General features: G+C 45.5%; 1 protein-coding gene across 4 annotated transcripts in view; it reads left to right on the top strand.

Moving 5' to 3' along the window:
* Nucleotides 1-213: 213 nt before the first annotated feature.
* Nucleotides 214-15,415, top strand: part of grin2ba (glutamate receptor, ionotropic, N-methyl D-aspartate 2B, genome duplicate a) — a 110,107-nt gene continuing 94,905 nt past the window's right edge. Inside the window, exons 1-3 of one of the 4 annotated variants that reach the window (XM_027285493.1) lie at nucleotides 214-1,298; nucleotides 6,283-6,433; nucleotides 6,922-7,029. In XM_027285493.1, the coding sequence (XP_027141294.1) occupies nucleotides 7,003-7,029 (27 nt within the window). In that variant the 5' untranslated portion in view covers nucleotides 214-1,298; nucleotides 6,283-6,433; nucleotides 6,922-7,002. Of the gene's footprint in view, nucleotides 3,133-6,282; nucleotides 6,434-6,921; nucleotides 7,030-15,415 lie in introns of all 4 variants that reach the window. The other 3 variants (XM_027285494.1, XM_027285495.1, XM_027285496.1) reach the window with 3 other exon arrangements.

The raw sequence follows: 15,415 nt of genomic DNA, 5'->3' as shown, positions 1-15,415 counted from the left end.
AAGTGAAGAGGTTTTTTAAACTTCAGGTGCTGTCCTGAACGCAGGTCACAGGTCTTTAATTCTCAGTGTTTTCAGGCATCTGAGCTCGAGTATTGATGATTGACTCTAGGGGGAGCCAGTCTCTTATCAGTTTCACACACCGGTTTGGTTCCTAGACATTTTTTTGAAGGCACCCCCCTCTCCCCCTCCTCTGCATCTCTCTCTCTCTCTCTCTCTCTCACACTCTTTCAATGCATACTAATGCAGCGAGTGGGCCCACCTCCCTTCCTCCCATCTTTTTTTCGCAGGGATGGGCGGGAGAGGGGAGACAGAGCAATTCCAGCTCAGTATCCTTCCTCATGAGGCAGGCAGTGCTTTGACTAGCAGCAGCCAGCCCCAATGCCTTTTTTTTCTCTCTCCCACTGGGCAATATTGGTGATAACTGTGCGTTGCTGCTGCAACAATGTCTAACCTGTGTGAGTGGCACGTCATATCAGACCAGAGTTGAGAGAGAGGGGGAGAGGAGAGGACATCTGTGCCTGCCTTTTTTTTTTTTTTTTGTCATCTGGATGGGAAGTCTTTTTTGGGAGGAGAGACAGAAGAAAGCAGAAGGCAGCCGGGGAAGGGGAACAACTGGCAACAGCCAATCCCCCCTTCCACACATAGACTGGAGACAACGGAGGCCACTGGAGTATTTGCTTTTATCTTTCGTTTTTTGTTCTTTTTTTTCCTCATCGCGCTGCTGGGAGGTGCTTTATCTTTTCATTTGCTTGCTCTCTCGGTCCTCTGTCTTCTCATCTATTTCGCCATTTACCTGGTCAACAATTTCTTCTATTTATGAGCCAGACAAGGAGGGAGAGAGAGGCAGAGAGACACAGAAAAAGAGAAAGAGAAAGAGGAGGGGGATTTTTTTTGCCCCCGTTATTCTCTTTTTTTTCACCCCCCCCCTTCATTCATCCTCCCTTCCCTCTCCATCGCTATCACTTCCAGCCCTTTCTATCCCCGTGCAGCCCACGCTCCCTCCTCCCTACACCGCCTCCCTCCGCCCCCTCTTCCTCCTCCTCCACCTCCTCCTCCTCCTCGTCCCCACCGCTCCGCTCACCGTCCACCCCTAACTTTGGCTACTTTTTTTTTTTTTGACTCCACCAGTGTTTTCATTTCTTTTCCTTTAGAGACATTTTAATTGGCTTTGCTTGTGTTTTCTATTTATGCCTTTTTCACTTTTGTACCTTTTCCTATTTCCTATTCCCCCCTTCTCTTTTTTCCTCCTCCTCCCATCCTATGCATCTTTTTTGGGCGCTTCTTAATTCTAACCATAGGTAGGTCTATTTAGTGTTTAGTGTCTGTCTCAAAGTCTTTGTTCCTTTTTCTGTGTATGCAAGGTGTTTTGTGCGGGGTGCACACTTGACACACACACACACACACACACATGCACACACACACTTGCTGGCCTACAATCTAGCTCTGGTATAACCATGGCTCTCCTCCCATCTGGGTCTCAGCTGATTCTTTCCTCACGTCATGTCATCTTCACGTCACTCCCCCGCCCCCCCTCATACTATATAATCTGTGTTTTATGACTTTCTTTTTTTTTTTCTGTTGTCGTTGTCGTTGTTCTCCTCGACAAAGTCTGCAGTGACTCATCAAGCACCTTCTCCAGCCGTCACCATCAGTCGGACTCCTCCACATTGTCATTTCTCTGTTGTTGCATAAAAAAAAGTCTGTTCTTCCATTAAAGAAATGTCCCCACCACCACCTCCACCTCCCTCCCCCTTTATCACACACCGTCCTCCTGCTCGACGTCCAAACTTCATCCCGTTAGAGTACATCATTAGCACGCGCCGAGGTGCGTTTTAAGTTCATCAGGTGAAGGTCAAACTGAGCGGAGGCCCCGATTCGTCGGCGACAGTTGGACCGTTGTCGTTTCCAAAGCGCGTTCCTGAGCCAGCGCTTGTCCGTGCTGTCGGGGTGTCATCTGTGTTTGTACACTCCTCTCCCTCCTTCTCTTTCTCTGCCCTCTTTCCTCTCTCTCTCTCTCTCTCCCTCTCCCATCTTTCTGAACTGATTCTCATTCTCGCAGACAGACACACACAAGCACTCAAAGAGAATGGACTAGACCAAAAAAAACCAAACAAACAAACCGGCTTCATCACCCAGAGGATTTTTTCCCACCATAATTTTCACTTTTCTTCCACTCGCTTTGCTTCAATCACCTCTTTTCCGCATCTTTTTTCTCTCCTCCATCACTTCACCCCCTCTGATTTGATCCACTTATTGATTTATTTGTTGTTTTTTTGTAATCATTTGCCGACAGCAAGATTTCACGTCCGACCTACCTACCGCTCACACGTCATTGACTCGCTTGCATCAGAGAGGAGTTGCTGTGTTTGTTTTGCATTTTGGTGATGTAATTTTGCAACTCGTCCGCTTCCATTTATTAAAATTCACGAGGCAGATTATTCATGAATGCAAAAAGAAAAAGAAAAACAAGATAGGGTGGCTCGAAGGAATTAAAGCTGCAAAGTATCCGAATAATTTGGTGTGTGTGTGTGTGTGTGTGTGTGTGTACGTATGGCACAGCGGTAGACAGATGCATAACAAAGTGAAGCAAAGCACACAGCTCATTTCCTCGTTCATCTTTTTATTTTCTATTTCTTTCTTTCTTTCTTTCTTTTTTTAAAAATCTTTCCACTTTTTCTCGAAGGAGATTTAATGGCTCTCCTCTTCATTGCATGAAGATAATGGGAAGTGGGACTGTTGAGCATCCGTCACCATGATAAAGGCACTCTGGATTTTAGCAGTTTTCCTGTGGAATTACCCTTTAAATCCTGGATTTGATTCCAAATGAAAAAAATAATTAACAATAATTAAAAAGCTCTCCTAAATTCTGGACTCTTCTTTTTCTTTTTCTCTTTTTTTTTTGACTTTCTTTTTGTAAAGGACTCGAAGCTGATTTCAATATTTCTTTTTCCAACTATTGAATCTTAATGGGATTTCACTAACGCGGATTAAAGACTCAAGCGACATCTTTGTCTATTAGCTGACGTAATAGCCCACGAGTCTTTACAATTTCTCCAGCCTACAAAAAAAATCGATTAAACTCGCTATTGTTTTTTTATTTTTTGTTTTTTTTAAATGTTAAGAGTTCAATAGGTGAGTACGGCGCTTTTTGAATCCACACATGCTGTTGCTGTTGCATGTTTTGGATGATTAATTGATTCATCTCAATATTTTTTGGGTCATTAAACCGACACTTTTGTGTGTGGGTGTGTGTGTGTGTGTGTGTGGGTGTGCAAACACATCCTGGATGTGTGTGTGTGTGTGTGTGTGTGTGTGTGTAGTAGCATTTAAAAGGATATCGGCGGATTATCAGAGATCAGTCATTTCCCTCACACTTCACCACCATTTATCCCTTGTAGTCCCCCTCTCTCCACCCTCCTCTCCACCCTTCCTCCACGAGTCTTTAATTCTCTAATTCTTCTCCGCGTTTTATCTACGCGACACGAAATCACACGCCCGCGCTCAGATCTGATATCGTCCTCGTGTGCGTGCGTGTGAAATGAATCTCCACGCTTCACCCCTCCGTCTTTGCGCTCATTAGCCGCTCTCCACCTGATGGAGTAGCCACTTCTGCCTATCAAATCACCTGTCTGCTGCTGCTGCTGCTGCTGCACACTCTTATTTAAGGCAGAGGAGAGTGTGTGTGTGTGTGTGTGTCAGCATGAGAGGAATATATAGCTGGATCGATAAAGTAATCTACATGAAGAGATGGACTACATTGGCCTTTTCTCGGTGCAATTATTTTTTATCTGCTGTTTGTTTTAAAGAGAAGACGCAGGAGCAGCATGACAGTGTGTCTCATATCGGCTGTGTGGAGTGTGTTGGAATGTAATCTTGAGTCTGTGTCTGCAGCAAAATGCACACACACACCCACTCTATCTCTCTCTCTCACACACACACACACACACACACACACACACACACACACACACTCGCACAGACACTTTGGCCACCTATCCATCACAGGCGCAGCAGCGATTGACCCCTTTTCTCTGATTAACTTTCCTATCATTTGGCTGCCAGTAGTTTGAATTTACACGGTGTGTGTGTGTGTGTGTGTGTGTGTGTGTGTGTGTGCGCGCACACGTCAAGGTTACGGCTGCGTACCTTTATGAAACCCACCTGGGACCTGCACTCATAACCCAGGACCATTACCCATTCTGCTCGGCGCTCTTGGCACACATGTGACCCCTGTAGCCGATCTACAGATGGGCACTTAAGCCCAGGCAGTGTGTCAAAGCTGTCACAGCTGCCACACGCTGCAAAATGGACGTTCTCGGTCGCCTCTGACACACGGCTCACTGCTTTCTTTTTTACTGTAATGATCACCAAAAATAGTGCATGTCAGGTTTTTTATGAAAAAGCTGAAACGCGCTCGCTCGCTGCGCTGTAATAGTGTTGTCTTGAGAATGTGGCCGTAGGCTGGAGGCAGGAGCAAAATGGACGGGGGTTGTGATGTGGATGTTGTGTCCCACTTAAAGCTGGAAAACTGTTAGATGATGCAGCTGGTTTGACTGGAGGATGCTGATAAACCTTTGAGAGCGGTCGAGGGGAGCGATCGCTGTCCAAATTGAATAGTTTGGGGAGGCGGGATACAGCTGAGCGTCAAAGTTCTGGATCGCGGTTTTTGGATCGAACGTAATCGAATCGCAGTCACCTTGAAAAAGCGGGCGTCACATTCTGAACGAGTGTTTCTGCCAGAAGTGACATCGCAGTTAATGTTTTACACAGTTCTGCTCTTTAGCGTAAGCGCGCCCTCATTTCTGAATGAGTAATGTTTGACCGGGGTGGAGGAGGAGGGTGGAGGGCGGGTGGGGGCGCCTACATATTTCAAGCCACCTGTCAATTTTTAGTGTCTGAAAAGTGATGCCGGGAGCTTAACGTGAAGAAAGAAAGGAGAGAGAGGAAGTCTGCCAGAAGTCTAAGAAACGGAGCTTAAGAGATTTCGTAGGCACCGTGTTTGCAGTCGTCATTGATAAACAGGCCAGGAGAGGAGACAGCAGGGGCTGAGGAGATTCATAATCCTATCCCCCTCTTCCAACTGATTCTCTCTCTGTCTCCCCATGTGCGACCTAATGAGACGACAATACGAGTCCTGCGTCTGGCTCTGAGTCTTAATGAAACCAGCAATAACCCCTCCAGCAGATATCTTCAAATAAGTCTGTGTCGTCCAGGCTTTGCTGCACGTTGTGCTGTACGCACCTGAACCTTCAGAGCTTGTTAGAAATCAGCAACTCAGTCTGCAACTTTCTGCAAGTTGCACGTCTGGATCCCGTTCAGCCAAGCCTATGTGGGACAACTCAAAAAAAGTACATCTTTTTTTTTTATTATTGGCAGCGTACTCACTTCAAGCGAGCGGAATGTGGGTCATGATCCGATATAAAAAGGCTATTCAATAATTCATCGGAGCTGATTAGGAGGACTATCGATGCAGACACCGTCCACGAGATGGGGGAGGACGGACATCGAGTACACAGGGTGTAGATGGAGAATAGCAACATTTAGGCTCCCTTTGTGGGATTAGTAGAAGCTGAGCAACAAGCCAAAGCGGCCCGGGCGTTTCAAGTGAGCGGCGTCGGCCCCTCTTTGATGTTTTTAATCTACAGTGCGTTCACCCCCCCCGTCCTTCTTTCTGTTTCATGTGTCGAAGTGTTTGCACGTCCACGTGACGCGGCGGCGTTTGTCTGTGATTACATGTCGCATTGTGCTCGGGTTTTGTGTGCGGGCCCCCATCAATCTATTAAATATGAAATGTGCAATCTGTCACCCCGCAGAGACTTGTTTATTATTCATTGACACATTTCAATGAATCATTAATTTACCTAAAGTACGGGCCACGCTCTCGCCTTTAGACACTCATATGGACTCATGTTCATGATATATGAGTGGATGCATAATCTGGATTAATAAGGAGATAATTCAGTACTGCTGCACAGTAGGAAATGTGTTATTGATCATACTGGGCTGGATTCTCCTCAAATCAGACTGAACAAACACACAAAGGGAGTTGTGAGATGCATTTAGACAAATGAAGTAGAGATACATTGTGTTTGTGGAACAGAGAGTTTGGATTACAGATAAGCGTTCAAAGCCCGGAGTCGTACAGTTAAAATCGTAGTCATAGTCATTTGGAGAGGGGGAGCAGAGGTCAGAGGTCAAAGCGCAGGATGGTTTGATTAGAGTCTTAAGTGGCTGTGACCTGCTTCTAACCCTCTGTCCTCCCTGTCCCCTCTGCAATAACAGACTGGCGGACGTCAGAAAAACAAGCGACGGCAAACATCTCTTCGGAGGAGCGGAGGGGAGGACAGAAGCCAAGCTGCTCCTGTGGAGTACAATTACCTCGAAATCGCCGCTTTACCCTCTTGACCCGTCGCGGATTTTACCTAAAACTGCCGTGAGTCCCTTTGTACGCAGGATTACGATGCGCAGTTGGTGGTGTTGGTGGAGGAGGAGGATGCTCGGCTACGACACCTCATTTTAAATCTCACCTCTTTCATTTCACCAACATCTGTATTTGCTTCAACGGCTAATGAGCTGTCCTGGTAGAGAAGGTGTAATTCAATTAATCACAACAGCTGAAATACATTTGTTGTTTTTTTTAAAAAAGCTGCTGGAGTGACACCTGGAAATGATAAAGGGCTAGTTCACTCCCATGGCTGCTTTAGTTAATTAAACTCACCTTTCTATTAATGACAGGTTAGTTCAGCCTCAGCACAGAAAAAAATGGACATAAAGTTTAATTTAGTTTCAGTTTGATGCATGTTTCATTGTGTTTAGACTCCAGACGTGACATTTCTCCCACAAAAACCCCCAAATCTGAATATTCTAAGACTCTGTAGCTGCTTACCGATCAATAACCGCGTTGTCTTGTGTTGGTTGCAGTTGAGCCTCCCTCAGTCTGAGGCTATGAGAGGGAGAGAGGAGTCCCAGGCCGCACCATCATGCTACTTCTGAGACGCTGGGATGAGACTTTGGCTGGCAAAACACAAGGTAAGACAATATTGATGCATGGGGCCTCTCTGCAAGCCGAGCTGGTCGCTCGGTTTTTTTCTCACGTCGTCCCCGTAGAAAACCTGCTGAAACAACACCAGTCTTATCTCACCTGTGTGTGTGTGTGTGTGTGTGTGTGTGTGTGTGTGTGTGTGTGTGCGCGCCACCTTTCCCTAAAGCTCAGTGATGGATGGTCTTAAACTTCCTCTTTATTTCTTTATTTTCTTTTGCTTTGTATCTGACGCCACTTGTGCTCGGCAGGGTCAGGGTAACGGTTCAAGGTGGAGCGTACAGATGAATGGTTTAATCCCGGCGTTTTAGCGCAGTGTGCACAGTGCGGACGTTCAACCTGACCCAGCCCCCATTGACTGTCAGCTTCATTTGCATTTTGGCTCTGCAGGCATCGATCGGGCAATTAAAGGATTTGTTGAATGAGATTTTTGCGGCTATTTGGACTGCGTTACATATATGTGTGTGTGTGTGTGTGTGTGTGTGTGTGTGGGAGCTAGACGGTGTGTTTTATATAATAAAGATAAAAGAAGACTAAATTACACAGAGCCCATGTATTTTGCCATGAGAGGCCATTATCATATCAGCACACTCCATCGTTTCCTCATCCGTTCATCTCCTCGGCGCTAAGCTTCCTTTTTTTTAAATTTTGACTTATTTTTCCCCTCCCTCTCGTCCTCTTCTACGTCTCCCCTCCCTCTTTTGTCTTTTTTGTCTCGTCCCATGCACTATTAATCATCCGTGACGTTTAAGAGACTGAGCCTCGGTGCAGAGGAGCCGAGAGTGAGAGAAACTACGTTCCTTCTCATTTCTGATGGGAGGCAGCGGTTTGTTGGGCGGCGGGGCAGGGCGCTGATGGACTGTTGGACACTGCGTGAGCCCCCCTCCAACTACAACCCATTACACAGTTACTCCTCTTACTCCGAGCCCCTGACGGTGCAGCTTGGGTAATGAAGTGCCTCGGCCTTCTGCCGTTAGCTGAAAGTCACACAGCTGCCTCGGCTAACGCTGACTCGGCAGATCGGCCCACTATCGCCCCGCGTCATGAGACATTAGCATATAGATGAATTAACAGTGACGGTGAATCTCATTAACAACTCTGCCCCCCTTTCTTTGAATTCAAGCTTCAGACCATCAGACTATTAGGCTTATTATTCAAGTCCAGCCAACTTCCTGCTCTTACATAACCTGTTTATAAAACGCCCTGGCTGGAATAATGGTTAGAATGAGGACATATTAGAATAATAATGCCTCATGAGTTTTTTAATAGCTTTATCTCCAACCCTTGTGTACCTAACCCCCTCCTCATTATATCACCGCCACTCAGTGCCATTAATTAAGTGCAGCGTGGCTCTTCTCTCATGTTTCAGTCAAATCCAATTAACGGCAGACTCTTATTTAGACTCCAGGAGCCCCGCGTCATCATTTCTATACCAACGCACAAAGCCGGTTTGGTACTAACACCGAAGCCCACCATCTTTTGACGGTGTGAAATGTAGTATGAAATATTTGAGGATCACCTTCCTCCCCGCCCACAGAGCGTAATTAACGGCAGATTTCTGTGCCGGAGCGTAACCGGCAGATAAACGAGCGTCTCTTGGGTATATCCGTCTTCCTCCTATAGTGTTTATTTTAAAGTCTTCTGCTGCTTATGTGCTTATTTTTGGGGAGGAAATTCATAATTGACATTCTTCTTTTATGCCTTTTTTTCCATGGAAAGTTGTTTTTTTTTGTTTTTTCTTCGACTCTCTTTCCTAAAATTAGATTTTTTTTTGTTTTTTCTTCGACTCTCTTTCCTAAAATTAGAGCAAATACAAGAGCCGAGGAGTTAGGAGGCTTTTGATGAAGAAAAGGGGGCAGCAGAGAGTTTTGGTGGTGCAGCTGTGTGTTTTTCTCAGGGAGACTTCTGCTGATGTTGCCCGTGTTGCTGCTGTTTGTTTTGTTTTGTCACCGTATGCAAACTAAGACACCGGCGTGTAGACACATCTCATTAATTCAATAACTTACTCAAAGAAACTTTTCATGCACAGCAAAGCGGGTTTCCTCTTTGTAATGAACTCCAATCATATTGTTCAGCACCGTCGTCTTTGATGTTCACTTATCCTTTAATTGAATCCGTGTAGGATGGAGCGGCAGGTTAAGTGTAAGTCTCTGGTGGTTATTTATCTCCCGTAGTAATGCTATCGTTTAATATCAGCCTGATTTGGGGCCGTGAGATCACATCACATGTTCTCGACTTGACCTGAAAACATCAGGAGCTCAGATCCGTGCGGCGGCAGGCCATCGATCGGGTTGCAAAACAGCGGATCAATGCGGCTTCACTCATCCTCGTCTCCAGCAGCCAGAGCAGTAACATAAGTCACCTGGAAAACGGCCCCGCGGATCCCATCATTAGCTGAGCGCTGCAGCTTCCAACATTTGCTTCGGTGGCATCTGTTATTTCCTGGCACGTGCTCGGACGCTGCGAGGAGGCTTCAGGTGGCGTCGCTGCTTGTGCTCCAGTCGCTGGAATGATTAGTCGGTTAGTTGATCAACAGGAATTTAATTAAATTTCTTTTTCGTCGATTAAAACATTGTAACGGGTATTTTTCTTTACTTTTTTATATACTACTAGATACTGAAGCAAACATTTCAAGTTCTGCAGATCTTTCTATGATTTCTAAGCGGATTTATGGGAGTTCAGTCGCGGAGGTGGATCTGACGTAGTCGTAAAAAGCGTCAGCGTCGTGTCTGTTTGTTCAGATTTGACTGGATTTGTCTGGGAGAAAGCGTTTTTGTGCAAATTGCAGGCGAAACTACAACAACTAACTTCCTTTCTTCACTTCCTATCTCTTCCTCCACACCACCCTGTATAACTCTCCAGACTCTAGACTCAATAAAATTGGCGTCATTGTAAAAATACAGATTAACTACGAACATAAATGTCTGTTAGGTGCATCCCTAGATGGATAAATATGTATCTCTGTGTGAGGCTACACATGTGTGTGTATTACAGTGTGTTTAATTGGCATGTTTATACTTGGGTGCATGCATTTCACTGTGGTTTCATCACACACACACACACATATATATATATATATACTGCACATGCACATATCTGCACAACACTTTGACTAAAAGCTAGTGCATGTATTTGAGCAGCTGTCTGGAAGAGCGGCTCCGTGCTGACAGCTGACTTGTTTTTTTTCTCCCCAGCCTCACCTAGAGGTTGTGTTGCTGAAGCGGGTGAATGATTTGTTTCGGTGCGCCTGTGTGTGTGTGTGTGTGTGTGTGTGTGTGTGTGTGTGTGTGTGTGTGTCTGTGTGTGTGTTTATGCCACAGGTCAGCATCTTTACGCAGCCACGGTCGACAGGAAACACTCGCGCTCATGCCTGCAGGACTAACAATGCGGTGTCAGAATGTTTTGCTGCGCGCCTGCGAGAAAGGATGATTGCAGCTGAACGATAAACCGGACGTGTTCTTTCTTTCACTCGCGTGCCGTGAGAACGATCGGCGGAGCGTTGAAATCCATTCCCTCTGAAAACTCGTGATATCGCGTCGTCTGTTTGAGTTTTACACGACTCTGTCCAACTTTCCGGCGACTCGCTGTTGTCACCATTGATTTAAAGCCATCTCCTCAAATCCAGCTTTAATTTGAAATAATAACACCTGTGTCAGAGCGCATGATTAATGCCATACTTACCACATTTGATTAATGTCTTGTTGTGCAGAAGCCGCAACTAAGTAATGCTGCTTAAACTTCTTTTTCTCCGTCTCCGCTCCGCTAAGCTACGTTTTTCTTTCCCATTATGAAAGCTCCACCGGACGATAAATCAGTCTATACCCCCCCCACCACCACCACCAAGAGTGAGCTACGCCCCCCTCCTGATGTAAGATTGGATGGCTGGTGCATCATCAGCTGAGACACACACACACACACATAGAGGCATAAAAAGCCTGTTTGTGATGTTGCAAAGATAGAACGGTCAGGCATGGACAGTGACCCTCGACCATCTCTGACTGAGTTGAGCTGGAGATGACCCGGACACAAGGCAGCAGCTACCATCCTCCTCCTCCTCCTCGGCCTTTTTTTGTTTTGCTGTGACTCTGTTTGCCAGTAGATAACATTAAAAGTTATTGATTGGGTTGTGTTAAGGGAAAATGCCCCCCAGGAGTTTAGCAGGAGAACTCCCCATAGGGAGTTAATGCCTTTCTGAGGGACCTCATCCATGTACTGTCAAAATCTGGTGATATGTGGCAGCCAGGCTGCAGAGAGAGAGAGAGAGAGAGGGAGGGGAGGGAAAAGAGAATAGGTTGTATGTGCCAATCTATCTTGTATAGAACAGGGAGATGCTGTAATACTTCCAACCAGGCAGGCAGACAAAAGAAAGCGAGAAGGGGGAGGGAGAGACTGCGATGTGAGCTATTGTACGGGACACAAACATAATAGGTTTGTCAAAGTCTGACTGATTAAACTCAACGCACCTGAAGATGATGCAGCTCTCATGCAGCAGCCGTTTAACCTCTTGTGTGTTATTCAGTCGATTGTTCCTGTTTGCATCTCGCATTGATCCGCCCCCCCCCGAAGGCCCAGAACCCGGAGTTTGAGAAGTATCGAAGACGGCGTAAACGCTCCGACTGTTCAATTGTAAAAAAAAAAAAACTCCTGACAAACATTTCTTTGCACGCGAGGTTTCATACGATCAATATTCACACGCCGTCACTTGTGAGCGGCGTCGCGTCGGTTGTTTTTCTTAATACTTCAGTAATCGCTGGTGGGATTTTGATAAAACTGCTGCAACGATGCAGCTGAATTGCATCAACCCTGTTGCCACATTTCACCACCGTACTTTCTAAAAATGAAACCAGAACAACACTGATTGTCCCAAATAGTGGCGAGACGGCTGCAGGTCACATTAAAACGACAGGTTTCATCCAGATGTGGACGCTGGACTGTGGACATGATATTTGACAGTATTTCTACATGTTCACCTCTTGTTTTCCTGTCAGGATAATAAATGTAGCCGACTTGTTTCAGCAGAGGAAAGACCGAAACCTTCAGCCTCTCTTTGTTTTTTAACCTTTAAAAAGTGCTAAACACTCCGGACTCTTGTTTCTGCAGCGCTGTCAGAGGTGTGTAACTTTGCGGTGGCGAGGGTCAGAGCGTGCTCGTTTCGAATGCGGCCGGTGTCACATGACGACAGCTCGCCAATTAATTTACAATGAGGTGGAGGTGGGGATGAGAAGGCAACAAGGGGAGCAACGACACGGGTGTGAGAGAGAAAGGATGGCGATGGTGATGGTGAGGGTGCAAGAATACTTTTGGAGGGTTGAGTCCCAGGTGTTTGTGACTCTGTGTGTGCCTGATGGGGCAGGGTGTAAATAACACCAGCGCCAGAGGAGGACTGGGTGTTAAATTAAGCCTCAGTCCAAGAATGTGCCACCTCCAAAGATAAGACAATTAGAACACGCTCACGCAGCCGGACCCTGATGGCACCCCCATTAAGGATTTGTGACTGGAAAGAGAGAGAGAGAGAGAGCTGGGCCGTCAGCGCTCCTCCTGAATACTAAAAAAGATGATCGATAGGACTTACTGCATTTGTCAATCTCCAATCCACCAAACCGGGAAGTCTTTCAAGACTTTTTCCTCTTTTCTTCCTCGTTGGACGGCGATATAGCAAAACACAGCACGCCCCCCCGAGAGAGAAACCTGGGAAATTGTTGCAAATACACGATATGCACATCGGCCTGCCGGGTCACCGAGATGCTCCATTAAACATATAGTTAGCAGTATAATAAGAGCCAGCGGAGGGTAGAGAGGCAATCAGCCTTAAAATGTCTCAGGCAAGTAGGTCTATAGGACATCCACGGTCCACATTAATTCTCAGAAACTGAACACTCGACAGAAGACTCGAGCTGTTTTGGCTCGTGTGGCTCTCACACATTGTAATTGTAACTATAAATCCCTCCAGGGCTTTATCTGAGCCGTACAGCCAGCGCTATGCGGCCGCAGCCCCGATCAGAACGTCGATAGTCGTCGCAGTTATGGAGGCGTGGTGACGACGGACAGGTGCCGTCCTGAAACTGTGCATGAAGGTACAAATACAACCAGTGGAAGAATCCTTCCTCCTTAGACAAAAACAGCTTTATGTGACATTTGCAGCCTCTTTGCATCGAACATAAAACCTCCATCAGTAGATAACAGCAGCTGCGTTTGAACCGAGGCGCTTCCCTCCCAGTGAAAGGGCGAGCTCTGTTTTGACACCATGATAATGCCATATTTCATTTTAAGTCCACTAGAATTATATTATCCGTCTTGACAAAATTGCCCTCTGACATTATCTGGAACTGCTGCCCAAGTGTCTGATATCTATTATGAAGTAGGGAAACCCTCAGGGTGACATAAGATACTGTCTCCTCGGTTGCACGGCGCGTCGTTAGTTCTCATCTACGTACCACGTTGTCCTCTCTGTGGGGAAAAAAGGAGAGACAACATGTGGATGGTGAAGATTTTATGTTGACTTTTGTGGTATGTGGTGATGAAGTGTCCACAGTATCGGCTCGATGTCGTCTTCTACTATTTCTTCTCCTGCTAAAGTTGTGAAATGCGATCTGAAAACCTGCTTATCCATTTTATATTGCATCTCCACGTCGCTGATGATGCAGTGCTGAGATGTTTTTATATTTCTAACTTCATAGTCTGCAGATAGCGGAAGGACACATTTAAAAAAGTGATTTTTGTCTCATTTTATATGGACATGATTGGTGTATGTTTGCTGTCTTGCTGTACGTCTCTCTCCAAATGTGTATCTTCAGTGATAGATCAGTCATGTAACTGAAGAGGCAGTATGGATACGCTTGCATGGGTCAGGTTGAGAGAGAGAGAGAGAGAGTGTCTGCATGTTCATTACTTAACACTGAGGCCTCGTGTGCCTTCTACATAAATGGATTATTTGATCGTATGTGTATGCATCATTCAAACCGATGCAGCCTCCCTCCCTCCTGTGCGTAGAGGCGAGGCGGACCGGCGTGCATGTCGAAGCATGTACATGTGTGTGTTTTTGTGTTTGTGTGTGTACGTTTAGCGTGGTTTCTGTCGTGATTACGAGCGAGAAAAAAATCAATCATCGAGAGTGACGAAGAATCGGAAGTCAAAACACATGCGCTAATGCACACGAGGCAAAAGTCCTGGAAGACTGCAGTGAGCCTTGAAAATAAAATAAAAGCAGGCGTGAGGAAAGTAGAGACACACTGTTCTGTTTTCATTTCAACACAGAACAAGCTCTTACTTTGCACTTATCTCGCTCCTCCTGCTTCACTCCCTGCATCATCTTTCTCATCTAATGCTCTCTCTCTCTCTCTCTCCTTCATGTCATGCTCTCTCCCTGCATTTATCTCTCTCTCACACACACACACACACACACACACAGTTTTTTAATTAAAATCTCTCTGTATCAAGAGATTCTGTGTTATGCTGGTGATTTAAATGGAGGGGCTGACATAAACTTAACATTACTGTCAGGCCAAAGCAAATTCCATCAGCCATGCTTAAATTTGCAGCGCTGGCCATTTTCCAAAAGGCTTTTTACTCCGGAGCCAATATCTATACCACCACCACCACCACCAGCAGCAGATATCTATATATCTATCTATGCTATCTTTTTATTTATTTTTTATTTTTAGTGTCTCAGGTCAGAGGTATCATGAAGCGTAGCCGCTTACATACATAGAGACCGGAGCCAGACCGATACTGACGTAAGAGAGAGCAGCAGGAGTCCTTAAGTGGCTCCAACATGGTGAGGGGCCTCAATAAACCTGGAATTAAAAGTACGTTTACTTTACAAGCAAACTAAAGTTACTCTTTGCTCAATAAATACTTTGATAGACAGTTCAGTTCACTCCAGCTGCTGGGTGGGAAAAAACTGTTTGTGTCCAAACACGCTGATGCCGACTTTCCACCGCCGTCTTACGATCGGAGTATAATGGAGACATAAACGACCGTGACAGAAATAATTCAAATTTCAGGTTATCAGAGATGCGTTATAATCACTTTATTACTGATTATCAATGGATGTATTAAGGGGAGGCAGGCCGGCATATGTTGAGACTTAAAAAGTATATCTGCAAATATTTCTTATTTATTAACATTAACGTGATTTTTGATGAATATCCCTTAAAGGTCCAGTGTTCTGGATTTATCTGCAACTCGCTGCTCCTCACATCACCCTCGCCTTCTTAGTGTAAAGGGGAAACAAACATTAGAAAAGCCCTGTGTAGAGTCAGTATTAAGTTTTATAGTATTTAGCCTCCAGATTCTTATTTTCAGGCGATTGTACATGCATAAAAACATAGTTAGAATTATTATATTTCATGTCTGAAGTCCATAATCTTACACACT

This window comes from Larimichthys crocea, chromosome XII, assembly GCF_000972845.2.
Source record: "Larimichthys crocea isolate SSNF chromosome XII, L_crocea_2.0, whole genome shotgun sequence".
NCBI lineage: Eukaryota > Metazoa > Chordata > Actinopteri > Sciaenidae > Larimichthys > Larimichthys crocea.
The sequence above is the reverse complement of the archived record's forward strand: the minus strand, read 5'-3'. Positions and strand labels throughout refer to the sequence as shown.